Here is an 18486-nt window from a genome sequence, read left to right as displayed (position 1 = left end):
TTCTGCCCGCTGTACTGTCAATATTCAAAGTGAGGACCCTGACCATTTCTGCCGTGCATTGCCTAGCACAGGAGCAGCTCGATGCTGACACAGAGTGAAGGTCAGCTTGGATGGCTGAGCCTTTCTTATGCGCTGTCATCACATCTCGGAGCTAGCTAGTGGTGGGACCAATGTGACCAATGTGACTATCGCTTCCATAGAGAGTTCTTTATAGTGTGCATTGCTGGAGCAATGTGGCCACCGCCTTGCTTAGTACACGTAACATGCCTGTGTGGGCCTCTGTGAAGCCTTGGATGCCTTCCTCTCGGCCATGTTGGTTTGCTGACTGGTCTGTCTGTGCCTGCCACACTGTGAGCATCTCAGGTATAAAGTCCTCCCCTTCATGGTTAGTTGTCACTTGTCACGAGAAGGGGAGCAGGAATGGTTAACAAAGGACATTGCATTCCTCTGCCATGGCCTAGAGCTCTTCCAGTCAGTTCTTTGGGTCCTGAGGCCCTGGCTTGAGCTCAGAACACAGCACCACAGCTCTCCTGGTCACCTCTGAGTAGAGAGCAGAGGAGCCCACAGAGGAGCCCACAGCATCTTGGCCTTGTGTCTTGCAGCCTTTGTGCTTCTCATCGGAGGCATGGAAGTCGGTCTCTCCTACTTCCCCTTCTTTGCCTGCCTGTCCTCAGAGTTCCAGCTGGTCAGCTCCATCTTGGGCTTCGGGTACTCCCTGACCTGGTAAGATGACTCCGCTTGCCTTTTTCTGGCCATATTGGCCACGAATGAACTCTAGGCAGCAGAATAGAGGTGGGATCCTTGTGGAGAGTAGCAAGGTCCAGAGTGGACAGAGGTGACTTGCTCAATGTCCCATTGTGGCTTCTTCTCCGGGTTACTTCTGAGGCTTCCAAATGTCTGTCCAGGAGGCCATGTGCCTCCTCCTGAGAGGGTGCTCATGGTTAGAACACTCCTAGAAGCCAGGAGCTAAGGAAAATTCACTTCTGGAAACTGACAAGGGTCCCCATAGAGGAGGTAGGAGTCCCATGTCTATGGCTTCTCCTAGAGAAAGTTGTCACGTCTCTGCTTGGCATTCAGGGTCATTCTGGCCTGGCCTCTTCCTCCTCCTCCGTGCCTAGGTGTGTCCAGCATATTCTCTCAGTCACATGGTTCCCTATGTTCCATTATCTCTCCATTTACTCAGTCAACAGCCATTCTTTACGCTCCTCATGGACTCTGGTCCCTGGGCCTCTATGCTCCTTGTGCAGGGCAGCTTCCCTCCACCTGGGAGAGTGCTTGACCCATGCAGAATGGCTTCAGCACTGCACACTTATGCAGAGCTGGCACCAGGGATCACCTGCCAACTGAGTGACCTGCCTTGGAACAGTTCCACTCATGAGTCCCGGAGGTCCAGTCCTGGCTCCCTCTCCCCCATCCACCTACCCACCCACTCCTATATTCAGCAAGAGCCCCAGTCACAGTCAGGAGACCTTGCCCTGGCTCTGTGCGTCTGTAAGTGGCTTGGACAAATCACTTGCTAACCCAGGACTTCTTCCTCCTTGAATGCTAGAGGGAGAGAGGAGGGGTATCTGCATATTCCTCCCTTGTCCGCAGGGACTCTGAGATGTGACCCCAGCAGGGCAGACCCAGGAATGTAGTGTTCAGCTAGGCACAAGGAGGGGCCCCATAAGGATACAGTCCTTCCGGGGGGTGGTAGGCAGCATCTGGGCCATGTTCTCCAGGATGCTCTGGGCTATGCTGGGACAGAAGCCAACTGTACCCTGCTTCTGTCCTGCAGGTTTGTGGTTACTGTTCTTCAGATCTTACAGTGTCCCCATGGGCAGGTAAGTCCTCACTGACCTTGCTCAGGATGTTCAGTCCCCACCTCAGGGCCACTAGGCTCTGTGAGCTCAGAGGAGCCTTCTCTAGGCTTCAGTTTCCCCACCGGTGGGGGAGGGGAGCGGGCATTGCTCACCACGCTTCTGTTTGTGTAGCATCTTTCGCTCACTGCGCTTGGTCATCAAACCCCCTTTACAGGTGAGGAAACTACACCAACTTTGCCAAGTAAGTCCCAGGAATGAGCAGGACTGAGAGCTGAGGCCTGGTGGCTGTCAAGGCTCCTTTCTACCCACTCCAGTTAGCCCTGGCCCTGCTTGCTGTGAAATCAGATTATTATATAGGTGAAGCCTTTCCAGGAGGACCAGTCAGTCATCGCCCTTCTCAGAGTTATTGAAAGTTGCAGGCTTGATCTCCAAACCCAGAGAGGAGCAAAATGAGAGGATATTGTTAGCCAGGTCCACACCATCCTGTAAAAGCTCCATTTGGTTGAGTGGTGACAATTTCAGGGGCTGCGGTCAATGATCGTACTTCTCTAGACTCTTGCTTCCAGGACTGGAGTAATGGACTCTCTTTAACAGTGGACACTCTTTAACTGGCCACCCCGAGCAATGGCCAGCTTGGGGACAAAGCCAGAAGTTCTCCAACCTCCTTCCCTGCCCCACCCCTTCTGCCATGCAATTGCCCTAGCTTGTAGGCAGCAGTAGGTCCTGATGCTTATGGAGCCCCCCACCCCAGTAGGTTTCCCCAAGAACAGGCCTGCACTGTTGGTTGCTTGTCCCTTGTCTGTCCTTCCTTCTCACCGTCTTTCAGGAGTCACAATGCACTTGGGGGTGGGGGGTGTCCCAGGAAGGTTTGGGGGAGTTGGGAGGTCAACTTGGCCTTACCGACCCTTCCCAGACATGGGAGAAAAACATGAAAATGCTGGTCATGGTCAAGGTGAGCCAGAAACTGTGGTACCTCCATCTCAGGGCCTATCATGTACCCTTTCGTCACAGCATCAAGCCGCGATTCCCCTGGGGGAGCAAGGCCCCCAGAATGTAATAAAACATGAAACCAGCCAGCACATTGTGAAAGCCGAGTCCCACTAGCATTGATCTGAAAGCAGTAAAAATAGAAATTTAAAAAACACAAACAAACAAACAAACAAACAAACAAAAAGAAAAACTATGAACATTCCTTTGAGAAGCCTGTTAAAATTTCTACCACCCAACTCCCAACCTTGTGGCATGATAGGTCCTTTCTCTCTCCTCCCTTTTGTCTCTTCCCACCCCCTTTATCCCCCCTCCCTCCTTCCCTCCCTCCCCTTTCTGTCCTTCTATTTCTTCCTTTCCCCACCCCCACCTCCTCCTTCCTTTATCTACCGGTCTCTCACATTTCCCCCAAAGGGGCATTCACTTTCTTCGTTAGATTAAAACAAACAAAACCAAACCAAAAAGCCGTTTTCGCAAAATAAAAAGGCTCAAAATTATCCATCCAGGGTTGCTGGACTCCAAATTTGTTTTTCCTTCTGACCATGTGGTGGGAGCAGGAATTGGCTGATCATGTAGGGTGGGGGAACAGAGACTGGGGGACCACGTGGGGGAGGAGAGCATGATTGGTCAACCGTGTGTGTGTGTGTGTGTGTGTGTGTGTGTGTGTGTGTGTGTGTGGCATGTCAGAGATCGGCTGACCATATAGAGCAAAGATTGGTTACTGTTATAGTTGTTTAGAGAAGGCGGATCCTGGTGGGAGCCGCGGGCAGGCAGAGCCCTGTCCTACCTTCATAGCAAGCAGTATTCTGGCTATATTCTTCACTATAGTCGACTAATTCCCTGACACCCCCCTCCCCGCACCCCTGTCTCTCTGTTGCAGTTTCTAGGGAGGTTCGAGGCCCTCATTTTCTACTGGCCCTCACTGTTGTGCCTGGGTTTCCTGCTGGGTCGTTTCCTGCACATGTTCTTTAAGGCTCTGCCTGTTCACCTGGGCCTGGAGTCGCAGACAGTGAGTGCTGGGCACTGGTTTCTTCAGAGCAGCCCAGGGGCTCTGTTACTGCTTCTCACAGGCTTTCCTGCGCAGCCTCTCCGGTGAGGGAGACAAGCTTAGAGCAGGGTGGGCTAGGAGGGTTGAAAAGGACCAGCTCGCGGGCCTTTGGGGAACACAGGAGCCTGTCATAGTTGAAGTTGGCTCCTAGGCATGACCGGTGCTGGGATCGCTAAGCTTGATCCCAAATCCTCGCCTCCTGTCGATGACCCCTTAAGGGACAGAACCCTAGCAAGCATCTGTGAGCCAGCACATCCCCTCCTTCCTCACAGGAAGAAAAGTCGCTGCTGGAGGCCCACCAGGAAAAGCACGTGAAGCAGCTCTTGAGCAAGCCCCGCCCACAGTAAGCGCTCTTCCTCCCCTTCTCCCCAGCAGTTTGTACCAGGCCTTTCTGACAAGCCCTGGGATAGTGGAGGGACACTGCTGGAATTCTTTGGGGGTAACAGGAACCAACCCAAAGTACAACAAAGCAGTGGGGAAAACTGGGGGTCGGGGGACGGGGGTTGAGGGGCAGGACTCTAAAAAGACTGAGAAAGACTCCATTTCAGACTAACTGGACCAAAGACTTTTGTTTGATGTGTTTTGATAACCTGTTGCCCTATTCCTTAAACTCCAGTCTTTGTCCTTAAGGATGAGGGACAAAGGCTCGGTGAACGACCAATGCTCTTTTCTGTATGTTCATTCATTCACAGAGAAGGAGAAAAGTCTTGGTTTCAAACCAGGGTGTATGAGTGGGACCCGTGCTTCCAGTTCCCCAGCAGGATGATTGGCACCCTCGTGCTGGCGTTCATCTGCCTCTACCTCGTAAGTAGCTCCAGGAAAGTCCTTTCCTGTTTTATAAGCAGAGCAGTGTCCAATCAGGGCTCACTGCGTCTTTGTGACAAGCAGTGCCTGCCTAGAGTTTGAGTCAGACTGGAAACGTGGTGAGTTAAGGAAATTCAACCCTTTGACCTGCAAGGACCCTTCACCCATGTCGTGACACTCCCTGGAGAGTCATCCAGCATAAATAAAACTGGTGGTGGCTGACACCATTAATCCCAGCACACAGGAAACAGAGGTGGATTTCTGTTAGCTCAAGGCTAACCTAGTCTGTATAGTTCCAGGCTAACCAGGGCTACATAGTGAGACCTTGTCTCAAAAAAAAAAAAAAAAAAAAAAAAAATGTGATAAAATCTGGCATGTGGAATAACAATCGATAAGGGAAAATGTTTTATATGGTTTGATATGCTAAACTGACTCAGGAAAGTTAGTAGAAATAATGATCTCTAAAGAAAACATATGGCTCTGCTAGAGCCTGACAGATACAGGGCAGATGCTCACAGCCAACCATTGAACAGAGAACAGGGTTCCCAATGGAGGAGTTAGAGAAAGAACTGAATTAGTTGAAGGGGTTTGCAACCCCATAAGAAGAACACAATATCAACCAACCAGACACCCCAGAGTTCCCAGGGACTAAACCACCATCCCAAGAGAACACAGGGATGGACCTACGGCTCCATCCGCATAAGTAACAGAAGATAGGCCTTGTCGGCATCAAAGGGAGGAGAGGTCCTTGGTCTGTCAAGGCTCGATGCCTCAGTGCAGGGGAATGTTAAGGTGGGGAGGTGGGAGAGAGTGGGTGGGTGGATAGGGAGCACCTTCATAGAAGCACCCTCATAGGATAGCAGGTTTCTGGAGGGGAAAGGGGATAACATTTAAAACGTAAATTAAAAAATCCAATAAAAGAAAAAAAGAAAACATACAATTATAGACAGTAAGTTATGCTGTGAAAAATTAAATACCACCCCCTCCCTCCTTTCTCTAGACCAGATTTCTCTGTGTAGCCCTGGCTGTCATGGAACTTACTTTGTAGACCAGGCTATCCTCAAACTCAGAACTCTGCCTTCCTCTGCCTCCTGAGTGCTGGGACTAAAGTCGTGTGTGCCACCACTGCCCAGCAGTGACTTAAAGATGAAAGTGGAAGGGTATTGATTTATAGTATGGATTAAAGTTGAACTATCTTTCATTTGCTTTTATTTCTCAAGAAGACATTTTCGGTGTTGATATGATTCTCACTTCAGTGTTTTATCAGATACAATGTAAAACCATTGTACATGCCCTAAATCATTGGACATAAAGTTGGCTGAGTCAGGGCAGCCCCAATATGCAGAACACAGACGACAAAGCCTTGTTATCTTTTCGAAAGCAGACACAATATTTCTTATTCCACTTTGTTTTTCAGGTTTTAAGGGAATGCATTAGTTAGGTTATACTGAAGTATCGATGCCATCCTAAATGCCAGTGGCTTGCCACTATGTGTCCCTCCATCGCAACCTCACTGCTGAGCTTGAGTGTGTACTGGTGGGGAGGCAGCTCTCTTCTTTGCAGTCACTCAGGCACCCAGCATCCTCTCGTGTGCCTTTCCATTCCTAGGACCTCATGGCCACCTAGTCAACAACAGGGAGGGAAAATAGTAAAAGGCTTCCAGAGGGGTTTTCCTAGACTAGGTGTGTACTGCTTTTCCCTTCTGCTTCTCTTCAGTTGTCCAAATGGGGTTGGGTGGTCACACCTAACATAGGGAGGCTGGGAAATGTAGTCCAGTTCTGTGGCTAAAGAGGCGAGAATACATTTTTTTTTAAGTTACTTTAGTGTGTGTGTGTGTGTGTGTGTGTGTGTGTGTGTGTGTGTGTGTGTGTGTATGTGTTGTTCCTTAATTGTCTTCATTTATTCCATTAGGCAGATCTTTCACTGAACCCAGATTTTGGCAGTTGGGCTACTGTGTAGCTAGCCAGCTTGTGGAGAATCTTCTGGCTCAGCTCTCTAGCACTGGGTGGCTGCCATGGCTCACCCGGCTTTTATATAGGTGCTCAGGATCTGAACTCCGATCTTCACAATTATATTACAAGTGCTTTATCCCCTAAACCATCTCCCAAGCCCGGGCCTTGTTTTTTTTTGAGACTAAGTTTCCCACTGAGACCTGGAGACTCTGATTAGTCTGGGCTGGGGAGGAGGTCACTGGGCTCCTGGGTTCTGACTGCCTCAGCCTCCCTAGCTCTGGGGTCACAAGCATGTACCACCATGTTGAACTTTTTATGTGAATGCTGGGGATGACGTTCAGGTCCTTGTACTTTCTCTGCAAATATTTCATCCACTTAGCCACCTCCCTAGCTCCTGGAGGATGGATTTGAAAGGACAACTGAAGCTCTCTGCAGCATTGGGTGACTCTCTTGGCGTTATGCTGTGCTTTAAGACTTTATCGAACGCCTTCCTTTGTTGTGGTAAAAATTTAAAAAGGAACATTTTCTATCAGTTCCTGTGAGTCAGATCTGCTCGCTCTGGTTCACTCTGCTCCTCAGTCCACAAGCCACCCTCTCCTGGCTGTCTCCCTTTTAGCCACCCTCTCCGTGCGGTCCCCTAGGCAGTAGTTACCACACCTGGCGCATACACACACACACACACACACACACACACACACACACACACACCTATCTCTTTCTGCCAGCGTTGTGCATTCTCACTCTCCACGGGCAACAGAACCAGATCCACACGCTCCAACTGTCTCTCGGCCATTTCTTTCATACACTTTGCTCTTTAGCCTGGTAAGATCAAAGTTCCAAAAACTTGTAATTTAGCAATTAGATTTACATGTTAAATTCTCAATCCACAATTCATCCACACAATAAATTCATCCACACAATAAATTCACTGCCAATTGATAAAGATATAAACCGCCCACCTAGACAAGATAAAGTCAATCCAGTTCACCTAAATCTGAACCATCCTCCTCCGTAGACTCCACCTTGATCCCCCTCCTTCCTCCTCTCTCCCGCCTTACAAAAACCTTGTCCCCGCCCCACTCTACTGTCCAATGGTGTATCGCCTTGACATCAACCTACCTACCTTACCCTGAGCACTGTCTTAAGAGCTGGGAGAGCCAAAAGATGCTTCAGCATAGACTTAGCCGGAGAGAAGCTGTGGCTCCAAGAGAAGGAGTAAGACATGGAACGAGAGCTCTGCCATTCTGAGAGAGAAAAGAGTTGGGGAAGGTGTTCTGAAGTCCAGTGGACTAAGAAACCGCCTGATGATGCTGGTGTTCACACTCTGCTCTCAAAAACAAACTTGATTAGTTCGCTGGAGGAACCAGACAAGCAAGAGTGTGGTGGAGGGCAGACAGGACAGTGGGCAAGCATTGCTATCATGTGGAATACCTTCTCCTGTAGCTCCTGTTTAGATCAGTGAAAAGGGCCATGGGAGATGTGGCTGGTCTTGCTCCTAGGCTCACTTGCTATCTCCAGATTCCATTGTCTTCAAGTGTTTTTTTGAGTCATTCTGGGTGAAGAACAAGCTTGCACATTATCCTTTTCAAGAGACTGTCTGGCAGAGGCTGGCCTCGAACCCTAAGCCCATTGGTATTTGTTTCCACACCAAGCTGGTCTGGGGAGATCGTGACACCTGTGCTCTGCGTCCACAGTTCATCGTCATTGAGTTTTGTGTGTTTCTACATGTGAGGGACGAGCTGGATGTGTTTGAAGACAAGCTGCAGAGCTACCTCACCCACATGAACGAGACAGGGACCCTGACCCCAGTCATCCTACAGGTGAAAGAACTGATCAGCGTCACTAAAGGTAAAGCCACCCACTCCCATCGTCCAAGTAGCATTCACGCTGTCTGATGAGGTGCCTGGATTTCCTTTGTATGAGAGTTGATTTGTGCCTTCCTGGGTCCGCTGGGACAGAGGGCTGAGGCTGAACTGAACCTGCCAATAGAAGTTTCTCGTTTTAAGTTGTTGTTTCAGTTTTCTATCCCGCTGTGGTGATAAACTACACTTACAGAAGCAACACAGGGGAGAAAGTTTATTCTGCTTCACAGTTCTAGGTGCAGTCCGTAATACAGGGAAATCAAAGTGGCAGGAGCCGTGGGTCACAGCATATCCACAGTTAGGAAACACAGAGACAAGTGCGTTTTGGTCTCCGCTCCTTCTCCATTTAAACAGTAGAAGCATAGGAATGGTGCTACCCACAGTGGGCAGGTCTTCCCATTTCATTGAATGCAATCAAGATGATCTCTCAGACAGGCTGTGGTAGTTTTAAGTACAGTCCTGCATAGGCTCATATATTTGAACATTTGGTCTCCAGTTGGCGGTCTTGTTTCAGAAAGCTTAGGCGGTGTGGCCTCGATGGAGAAGATTGTCACTGGAGGGGGACTTTGAGAGTTTCAAGAGCCACACTAGTTCCAGTTGCTCTCTCCACTTCCTGCTTGCTATTGAAGATGTGAGCTCTCAGTTGCTACAGAGCCACCGTGCTTGCCCGCTACCGGGCCTCCCCACAATGACCTTAACAGCAGTGAAGTGACTTCTCACTGTGTTTTTAACTTGCACCTTCTGAAGGTGAATAATGATCATTTTCTATGTATCTGTTGGGCATTTGTGTGTCTCCTATGGAGGAATGGCTTTTGGATTATTATTTTTTTATTTATTGGTAACAGGGAAGGTACTTATGAAAGAAGCTTCTTAGAAGATGCACATATCTAATGAGATGTGCATCATCTGTGGAAAGAAGAGATGTCCACTGTCTCCTAGGTGAGAAAGAATCGTGGACAAGATGTCAGGATGCCTGCGGGAGAGATGATAAATGGTGGTCTTCGTGAGGGTTCTGCTGCTGTGAAGAGACACCATAACCCAGCAACTCTTAGAAAAGAAAGCATTTAACTGGGGCTGGGTTACAGGCTCAGAGTTTAATCCATTATTGTCATGGTAGGAAGCATGGCTGTGTACAGGCAGACATGGTGCTGGAGAAGGAGCTAAGAGTTCGGCATCCAGATCCTCAGGCAGCAGGAAGAGAGAGCCACTGGGCCTGGTTTTGGGCTTCTGAAACCTCAAAGCTCACCTTTCCTCCAAAAGAGCCATATCTGCTCCAACAAGGCCACACCTCCTAATCCTTCCCAAGTAGTGCCACTTCCTAATGGCTAAGCATTCAAACCTATGAGCCTAGGTGGGCCATTCTTACTTAACTACCACAATGAGTAAGGTGCTTAGTGTGCAAACAGGACAATTCCATTTCCCATACAAAATCTTAGGTATGATGGAATGTTCTTGTAATCTCTAGACTGGAGACAAGGGAGATCCTTGGGGCTTACTGGTTGGCTAGCGTGCACCCTAGGTTCTAATGTGAGATACTGTCTCAAAAATAGCAACAACATCACAAAAACCATATGGGCAGCTTATAAGGAACACTACCCAAGGTTGTCCTTACACATACACATGCATGCATGCAAATACACACACACACAGTGTCACAGGGCAAGTCAGAACCCCCGTCTTCGTCTTATTTTTTTTCTATAAAATGAGACTTAGATAAACAGACAGCTCGATGGTTTCCAGAAGGTTCTGTGGCATTGATGTCTTATGACCATAACCCACCAAATATCCCTGTCTTATTTTGTTTTCTATTGCTGTAACAAAACACCATGACCAAGGGAACTTCCAGGAGTGGGCTTATGGTTTCAAAAGGATAAGAGTCCATTGTGGCAGGAAGGTATCAAGCAGCCTGGTGGCTGGAGCAGAGGCTGAGAGTTCCTGTTTCGAATAGCAAGAAAGAGTCTTGAAACTCTCAAACCTGGCCTGCAGTGACATGATTTCTCCAACAAGGGCCCCTCTGTAAAATTCCCAACCACCACCACCATGTGAGCACCAAGCATTCTAACAGCTGAGCATATGGGGAACATTCTCATTCAAACTACCACAATCCCTTAAGTCGGTGGTTCTCAACCTGTGGGTCACGACCCCTTGGGGAGTCATATATGAGATATTGCATTACATTCCATAACAATAGCACAGTTACAGTTATGAAGTGGCAATGAAATAATTTTATGGTTGGCGGTCACCACAACATGAGGAACTACATGAAAGGGTCACAGCATTAGGAAGGTTGGGAACCATGGTGCAAGTCATTAGACATCTGATGCAATGGGATTTTCTTCGCATTGCTGGGAGAAGAACATCAAAGCCAGAAAGGTACATACTTGGTAGGAATTACTTTCTCATAGCTCTGTGGACACTGAAGCAACAACAGCTGATCCTTCCATAATGCGGGGCTTTACGATGGCTGTGAACATTTTAAACATCCTCATGTGGATTTGTGTTCACTGTGGTAAGTCTTTGAGCTCCACACCCAAAGAGCATTTACACTGCAAGTTTAGTAGCCCCCACTCTTTTCATATTTATTTTCACTTTAGGTGTATGTATACCTCATGTGCCTGGTGCCCTCAGAGGTCAGAAGAGGGTCTCAGCTCTTCTAGAACTGGAGTGAGGATGGTGTTGAGTCTTCTCTCTGCTAACACCATTCTTTCGGTTGTGGACCTTAGCCTCCAAAGACTGAGCTCTCTCTTCAGTTTCATTCTTAATCACATGACAGTCTCCACGTCTGCCTCTGTTCTGGACATGTATCTTTGTGTTGAGGCAAGGTCTCATGTAGCCTGGGATAGCCTTGAGTTAGATATAATGGAAGACCTTGAATTTCTCATGGCCCTGGCTCCACCCCACTTCCAGGTGTCAGGACTCCAGGTCATGCCTTTGCTCTTGTATTCCCTTTCTTGTCCATTTGCTTGGGTCAGAGCCTCCTTTACAGTTCCAGAAGAACCGGTGAGAGTGGATGCTGCCTTTTCTTGATTTATAGGTTGGGGGGAGTACACTTCACACTGAAGGAAAATGTCCTGTGAGGCGTTTGGCAGAAGCCCCTTCACAGGCTGAGGAAATAGCCTACACATTCTCATTTGTCGAGTGTTTGCCAAAAAGGGTCTCTCCACCTAATGAGAGTCAGCCCTACTGATGCTCTGAGCTAAGCAGGTGACCGTTCTCCCTGTTTCCGTATCCCTCTCTCATCAGCACGCACAGTCTCTGACAGCCAGCTAGAACCCATGATGGTGTGTATTGATTGTCTACTTGGCAGCATCTAGGCTCACCTAGGAAAGGAGCTTGAGGTCATGCCTGTGAGAGATTTGCTTCATTATGTTACCTGAGGTAGGAAGAGTAACCCTAAATGTGAGTGGGACCATTTTATGAGTCAGGTCCTGAACTGAATAAGGAGAAGGGCCGCTGAGGGCCAGCATTTGTCTCCCTTCGCCTCCTGGCTGTAAATGCCAAGGGAGCAGCTGCCTCATGCTCATGCCGCCATGACTCCTCACCATGAACCTTAGACTTGTGAGCCAAAGTAAACTCTCCCTTCCTCAGACTGCTTTTGCCAGGGTATATTGTTACAGCAACCGAAAGGATGGGCGCTACAGACTCTTGATAACAGGTTAAGTGACCAATGCCCCAGCCCCACTCTATTAGAGGTCAGCTCTTATGGTATTTTCCATCCATGGCACCTCCTGAGGACGTGGATCATGCATAGCCTTCCCAAAATTAATTGAATGTAGTTGGAACATTTTGCCATGAAAGGTTTCAGAAGACTGTGCAGGAAGTCACCTACACCAAGGATGTGTGGTGGCTAAACTGGGCCCAGCTCACCCACAGAGAAGGAGGTGAAGGAATGGAACAGCTTTGCGTAGGCCTTGCTGGTGCCGATCTGCGCTCTGCACTTCCCCTTCAGGCGTGTTTTACAAGCCCTCTCATGTCAGCCTTCATATTTCAGGAGTGTGGGTGGCGACCATTTTGCCTGCTGCCCTCACGTGTGTCACCTATCTCTTCCACATTTTGGCCTGTTACAGGTAAGAGAATTCTAGGAGCCATTTGCATGACTTCAGCAAAAAAAAAAAAAAAAAAAAAAAAAAAAAAAACAAACAAACAAACAAAAACAAAAACAAAAACAAAAACAAAAAACCCAAAACCAACCAACCAAAAATATCCAATGCATGACATTCCGTACCCAGAATTTCTGACCAGTACCTGCATGGCTTACTGTGGCTATGGGGGGTGAACACAAGGGCCAGGTATGGCCAAACACAGCTTTGGTTGAGAAAAATAAAAGCTTAATTGTCAGGCTGAACATCTATGATGAGCTACCATTATGCTTAGAGTCCTTATGCCAACATTGCCCTAACCTTGGGAGGTGGGTATTTTCCTCTCCATGTTACATTTGACAAAGATGAGACTCTACAGTAATAAAATGACATGCTCAAGCGCTGAGCAGAGGGGCAAGTCCTCCTGGTACTTTGGTATGCCTTGTGTGTTCTGCTTCATTGTTGGGTATCAGATCTGTTCCATTCTTCAGAGCTGATAACCCCAGGCTCCTAGCAGGTTAGTCTAGCTTGAGGGAACTTCTGTAGAGGAGGGATCAAGAGGTGTGGGAGCATCTAACCCAAGAACAGTAGTGCAGGAAGGGGGTGCATGCTTGTGTTTTCTCTCTGCAAGTCTCTCTCTGTGTGTCTCTGCGTCCCTGTATACATATTGTACCTTGATAGGCACTCCCTTCTTTAGGTTAAGGAATTTTTCTTCTATGATTTCTGTTGAAATTATTCTCTGTGCTTTTGATCTGGATTTCTTCTTTCTCTATTCCTATTATCCTTGGGTTTGGTATTTTCATAGTGTCCCAGATTTCCTGGATGCTTTGTGCTTGGGTGGGTTTTACATTTAACATTTTCTTTAACCAAGGTATCAAACTCTTATATTTTGTCTCTACCACCTGAGATTCTCTGCCTTCTCTTGTATTCTGTTGCTGAGGCTTGCCCCTGAGGTTCCCATTGGAGGTCCTAAATTTTTCATTTCCAGTTTCCCCTCAGCTTGGGTTTTGCTTATTCTGTTTTCACTTCCATGTCTTGAACAGTTTTCTTCATTGCATTCCACTGTCTGTATTTTTGTGGCTTTCATTAATGGATCTATTTGTATCCTCTTTAAGGTCCTTGCTCACAAACCTAAAAGCCATTTTGAAGACCTTGTCTATTTCTTCAACAATATGGCATTTTTCACAGTCTACTTTAGTAGGGTTGCTGGACTCTAGTGGGGACATATTGTCCTGGATGTTATTGGTTGTATGTTTATGCTGGCATCTGGGTTTGGGATGATTGCATTTCTAGGTGTTGATATCTGGTCTTGTCTTTGTTGGGTGGGTTTTTTCTTCCTTGGTTTCTGTTGCCCTCTCTGGATCTGAGGAGTGTGTGGGAGCTATGGGCTGCATGCTGGGGAATGCTTCTGAGTTCCCACCAGGTGGGACCACTAGGGATCCCAAGTAGAAATTATTTCTAGATATTGGGGGCTGATATAAGAAATGGGGATGGACAGAAGAAGGGCAGAAGGCAAAGAGCATCTATAGGAGGGAGGAAAACTGGGTTTGCTATGAGGCTCTGATTCCCTGGCTGGCATGGCCAGTGGAGAGAGTGCCTGGGGTGCTGGGAGCTGATATTAAGGGATTAAGGGATGGGCAAGGAGGCTGTAGGATCTGCTCAGTTCCCCAGGCCAAGCTTCATTTTTTTCTTTCAGGCTAAGAATTTCCAATTCAGTGATCATGAAAAGTAGACCTCATATGAGAAAAAAAAAATACTTGAGATTGAGTAAAAAGTGGGTGGGGAAGGTATCCCGTAAATTTGAGTGTGACCTTGTTGCGGTCTAATTTTAAAAGGCGGCAGAAAGGGTTCCCGTGAGTTCCCACTCTGCATGGATGGATCCACATGCTCTAACTGTTTCTCTGTCAGCTGCTTTCACACACTGTCCCCTTGGTGGGTTGTTACCATGCCTGACACACACATGGCATTCTGTGGGCCATGCTAGCGTGGCCCCACGCCTGCTAGCCCCAAGCATTCTGTAGCCTAGCACGGACTCTGCTCACACTCCCAACAGTCCAGTGAAGTCATGACTCAACAGACTGTAACCCAACGACCAGATTTATATGTTAATTACTCAATGTACATACAATACATCCACACAATTAACTCACAACCAATAGATAAGGATATAAACCACCCATTTGATAAGATACAGTTTGCTCATCTACGCACACAAAGCCCTGTGCACATCCATCCCTTACGAATAGTCATAACGACCTGTAAATGCACAGAGAGATATCTTAACATCTGCCACCATGTTCTTTCAGCTGCTCCTTCCCTCGCTCTGGTTTCCTCTGCCTCTCTAAAACTTTCCTCCTGCCTATCCCTCCTTCTCGTCCAATGACAGGCCTCATTCTATCCTGTACCTGCCTTCACCTGCATAGTGACATCAACCTACATGGCCTAGGGACAGAAAACCTCCCATGTGACCTTCACGTACAGGCCAGGAACTGGACAGGGCTATCAGTGCAGTTTTAAAGGTGGCAGCTTTTTCTGTATCCTGGCTGGCTCCCAAAAAAATGAGACAGAGACTATCAGGTTTATTTAATCAAGCTTTAGGCCTGATAGCTGAGCAGTATTAATCTGCTCTAATCTTCAAGCCACATCTAGCTACTTCCCAGCCAAAAACAAGGGTGTGGGAAATGAAGTGGAGGGGGTGGGATTCTTTGAGGGGTTGTTGCCCGTTTAAACTTTTTCTGTTTAAAAATGTATCATTAGGCTAGGCATGGCGGTGTGTAGGCTTAGATATTTCAAAGCCTACTTTATTAAGAGTTCTTAAAAGCATTAATCTCCCTTCTAGCCCACCGCCCTCCAGAGGTAGTGGAAAAGAAAGGATAATAGGAAACGGAAGTTATAGACCTGTAAGAAGTAGTTCCTTGGGGCCATTCCAGTCTTTGTTGTCAGTAGTTCAGTCCTCTAGCAAAACACCAAACGCAAATCAGCAGTGGCAGTCCAGTCCACTCGGCAATCACTACTCACGAATCAGCAAAAGCAGTTCAATCTAGAAGAAACTTCGAGGCTCTGCCAATCAGCCTGAGTCCAAGGAAGCAGAAAGGAGCCTCCCAAATACCACAAGAACCATTGGCGAGTCACATTCTACAAAGTCCTGACAAGAGAAGAGCAGCAACTCAATGCAAGGCAAATCAATACCAGAGCCTCCTCCCGCTGTCTGTGGGGTCATATTCATATTCTTTCTAAACACCACGCATCCTCTCACCTGTCTGCTTCAGCAAAACATCTTCTCACCTGTGTCTGCTTCAGCAAAACATCCTCTCATCTGTGTCTGCTTCAGCAAAATATTCTTTCACCTGTGTCTGCTTCGGCAAAATATTCTTTCACCTGTGTCTGCTTCAGCAAAACATCATATGCATAACTGAGTTTCCAAAGAAACCAGAAATTTCCACTTCAGCAGGGCACATCTCTAGCCCCAGCACTCAGGAGGCAGAGTAGTCAGATCTCTGTAAGATCGGGGCTAGCCTGGTCTACATAGTGGGCTCCAATATAGCCAAGGCTATGTAGAAAGACCCTGTCTCAAACAAAACAAAGCAATGCATTATTATTGTATGTGTGGGTGTGTGCCCGATGTGTTTGTGTGGGTGCATGTGCCACGGCACATGTGGAGGTCAGAGGACAATGTGTGGGAACTGGTTCTCTCCTTTTAACCATGTGAGTCCTAGGGGTTGAACTCAGGTCAATAGGCTTTGCAGCAAGCACTCTTACCTGCAGAGCCATCTTGCCCATCCTTGATTTTTCTTTACATTGCTATTAGGTTAAGCTATCAACAAATTGACTTCCTGGTATTAACCGTTTTAAAAATAATTAAGTAATATGCATTCACCATAACAGAATAAGAATGAAGGAAAAACACATATATTCTCATCTAAAAGATTCAATTGGTGTTTTGGCTTGATCAGTATGAATTACTTTTATGGACTATAGTAACCCTGAAGACTGACGAGAAATCAGAACTCTGTGAGGAGAGGCAGCTGACACCCTCTGACTGTCATAGGCCTCCTCGGGCCTTTTCATTGAGCTTGGACCCTAGAGAAAGCACCACGGTTTTGAATGTTACCTACTTTCCCCCTCCCCCAGAAAGCATATGAAGAGGCTATGGGCTGGAGACAAATACTTCCTTCCTCAGAAGTTCCACAGTCCCTCTTCTGCAGCGAGTGTGGTGAGTCTGTAGGGGAACTGAGCCACACCTGACAGGGCAGCAAGAGAGCAGGAGCACAGAGAAGTCAAGCCAGGCCTCCAACCTGAGACACAACCAAGAGAAGAACCTGCTTCGGTCAGTGGGTTACCCTCAGATCAGGAGGAGTCCTAGGTATAGAGCTTGAGGAGAATGAATCCCCCATTCTACTCTGAGACCCCCCTTTTCCCTTCTAACTCCCAGGTGGCCATTGCAAGGTACTCTGGCTGGCAAATAGCCTACATCCTCTGGGGTAAGTGCCACCCCGTGACCCACGTAACAGTGCATGTTTCCTGGGTAGGTGCAGGGCCACGGCTGTGAGGAGGGACATGGAAGGGCTAGAAAAGCAGCCATAGCTTCTAGCTTTGGGGAGTTTGGAGAATGGTGGAGAAACACCATTTATCATCTCCCCTCTGCCCTGGGTTCACTGGCTGCCTTTGCTAAGGGCATCGGGGAGAAGGGGGGAAATGGGCCTCTGCCCCAGCTCAGAACTCAAGGACTTTCTAGGGGAGTTGACATTAGAGCTGCATCCTGGACAAGCAGGAAGATAGGAAAATCACACTAGGCAGAAGAAACAGCACCAGCAAGTGTGCCAAGGGCCTCTGGTGGAAGAGGGCGTAGGTCAGGTCTGCCTGCAGGGAGGAGTATGGGAGTGGGACAAGACGGATCCCTAGTGATGCCTTCTACTTCATCTACAGGCTACCTTATCATCCATGTGGTACAGAGCCTCTGTGGCATGATGCTCATGTATGGCCTGGTGCTGCCCATCATCCACCACCAAGGCCTGGAGATGCTGCGAGGACTTGGCCTTGGGGTGTAAGTGCTAAGCAGATGTCTTCTTCTTACTGATCCTGGGGACCCGGCCCTGGGGCCGAGCTCTTGTTCTGATGACCCAGGGATGGGGTCATCACAACACCTCACAGAGAGGGAATCTTACGTTCTCAACAGGCTTCCTCTCCTGTCATTTCGTGGGGCCAATACTTAAACTCCCACTTTCCAGCAAGGAAACAAGTCTGTGTGTGTGTGTGTGTGTGTGTGTGTGTGTGTGTGTGTGTGTGTGTGAGAGAGAGAGAGAGAGAGAGAGAGAGAGAGAGAGAGAGAGAGAGAGAGAGAGAACAGGAAGGGCAGCAGGGATCTTGGAGAATTATATGATGTGCTGTGTTACCTGGGGTAAAACCCCTACCCTTAGAGCCTCACTCAGCTGGAGACAGTGAATGGCTGATTGCACAGCGCTTGTCATACCTCTTCCCTCTAAGAGCTCTGGGAGTTTGGTGCAGTCAGGAGACACATGCTAGAGGGCTTGAAGGAGAGGAGCAGGCTGGAGCCCAAGTCCCAGTTAGTCACCACCAACACTGCCACTCATGTCGAGTTCAGCATGTGTCACCCTCCGGGAACCTCATTGCTCTGAGCGCCTTGACGCCATATTGCCTAGAGCCGCCTGCGTTCCTGCAGTGCACTGCCCGTCTGCTCTCTGGCAGCCTTCTCAAACTAATTCATCCTCAATATAAAAGGATTGCATGGCTATATGCTATGCTTATTCTTGGGACTGCCACCCTTGGCAAAAAGGGACATCATGGGCAACCATGGGTTAGGGTCTGGAACTAGAGAATCATCATGTAGCCTTGGGGAGCCTCCTTCCATTTGTGACTCTTTTTTTCCCATGTGCACCATGGGCTTGGGAGTGGGTGGGGATCACAGCTCAGAGCTTGTTCTACTGTTCTTCT

The 18486-nt window shown here is 48.0% G+C and overlaps 1 protein-coding gene across 1 annotated transcript in view; it reads left to right on the top strand.

Moving 5' to 3' along the window:
* LOC116890734 (stimulated by retinoic acid gene 6 protein-like) overlaps positions 1 to 18486 on the top strand; it is a 40245-nt gene that overhangs the window by 17478 nt on the left and 4281 nt on the right. The window contains exons 5-14 of the mRNA XM_032891193.1: positions 603 to 723; positions 1778 to 1823; positions 3670 to 3798; positions 4110 to 4180; positions 4530 to 4641; positions 8288 to 8441; positions 12447 to 12522; positions 16666 to 16747; positions 16967 to 17015; positions 17461 to 17578. Of these exons, the coding sequence (XP_032747084.1) occupies positions 603 to 723; positions 1778 to 1823; positions 3670 to 3798; positions 4110 to 4180; positions 4530 to 4641; positions 8288 to 8441; positions 12447 to 12522; positions 16666 to 16747; positions 16967 to 17015; positions 17461 to 17578 (958 nt within the window). The remainder of the gene's footprint in view (positions 1 to 602; positions 724 to 1777; positions 1824 to 3669; positions 3799 to 4109; positions 4181 to 4529; positions 4642 to 8287; positions 8442 to 12446; positions 12523 to 16665; positions 16748 to 16966; positions 17016 to 17460; positions 17579 to 18486) is intronic.

Source organism: Rattus rattus, chromosome 1 (genome assembly GCF_011064425.1).
Source record: "Rattus rattus isolate New Zealand chromosome 1, Rrattus_CSIRO_v1, whole genome shotgun sequence".
In the NCBI taxonomy this organism is placed as follows: Eukaryota; Metazoa; Chordata; class Mammalia; order Rodentia; family Muridae; genus Rattus; species Rattus rattus.
Note: the sequence above shows the minus strand (reverse complement) of the source record. Positions and strands in the feature narration are given on the sequence as shown.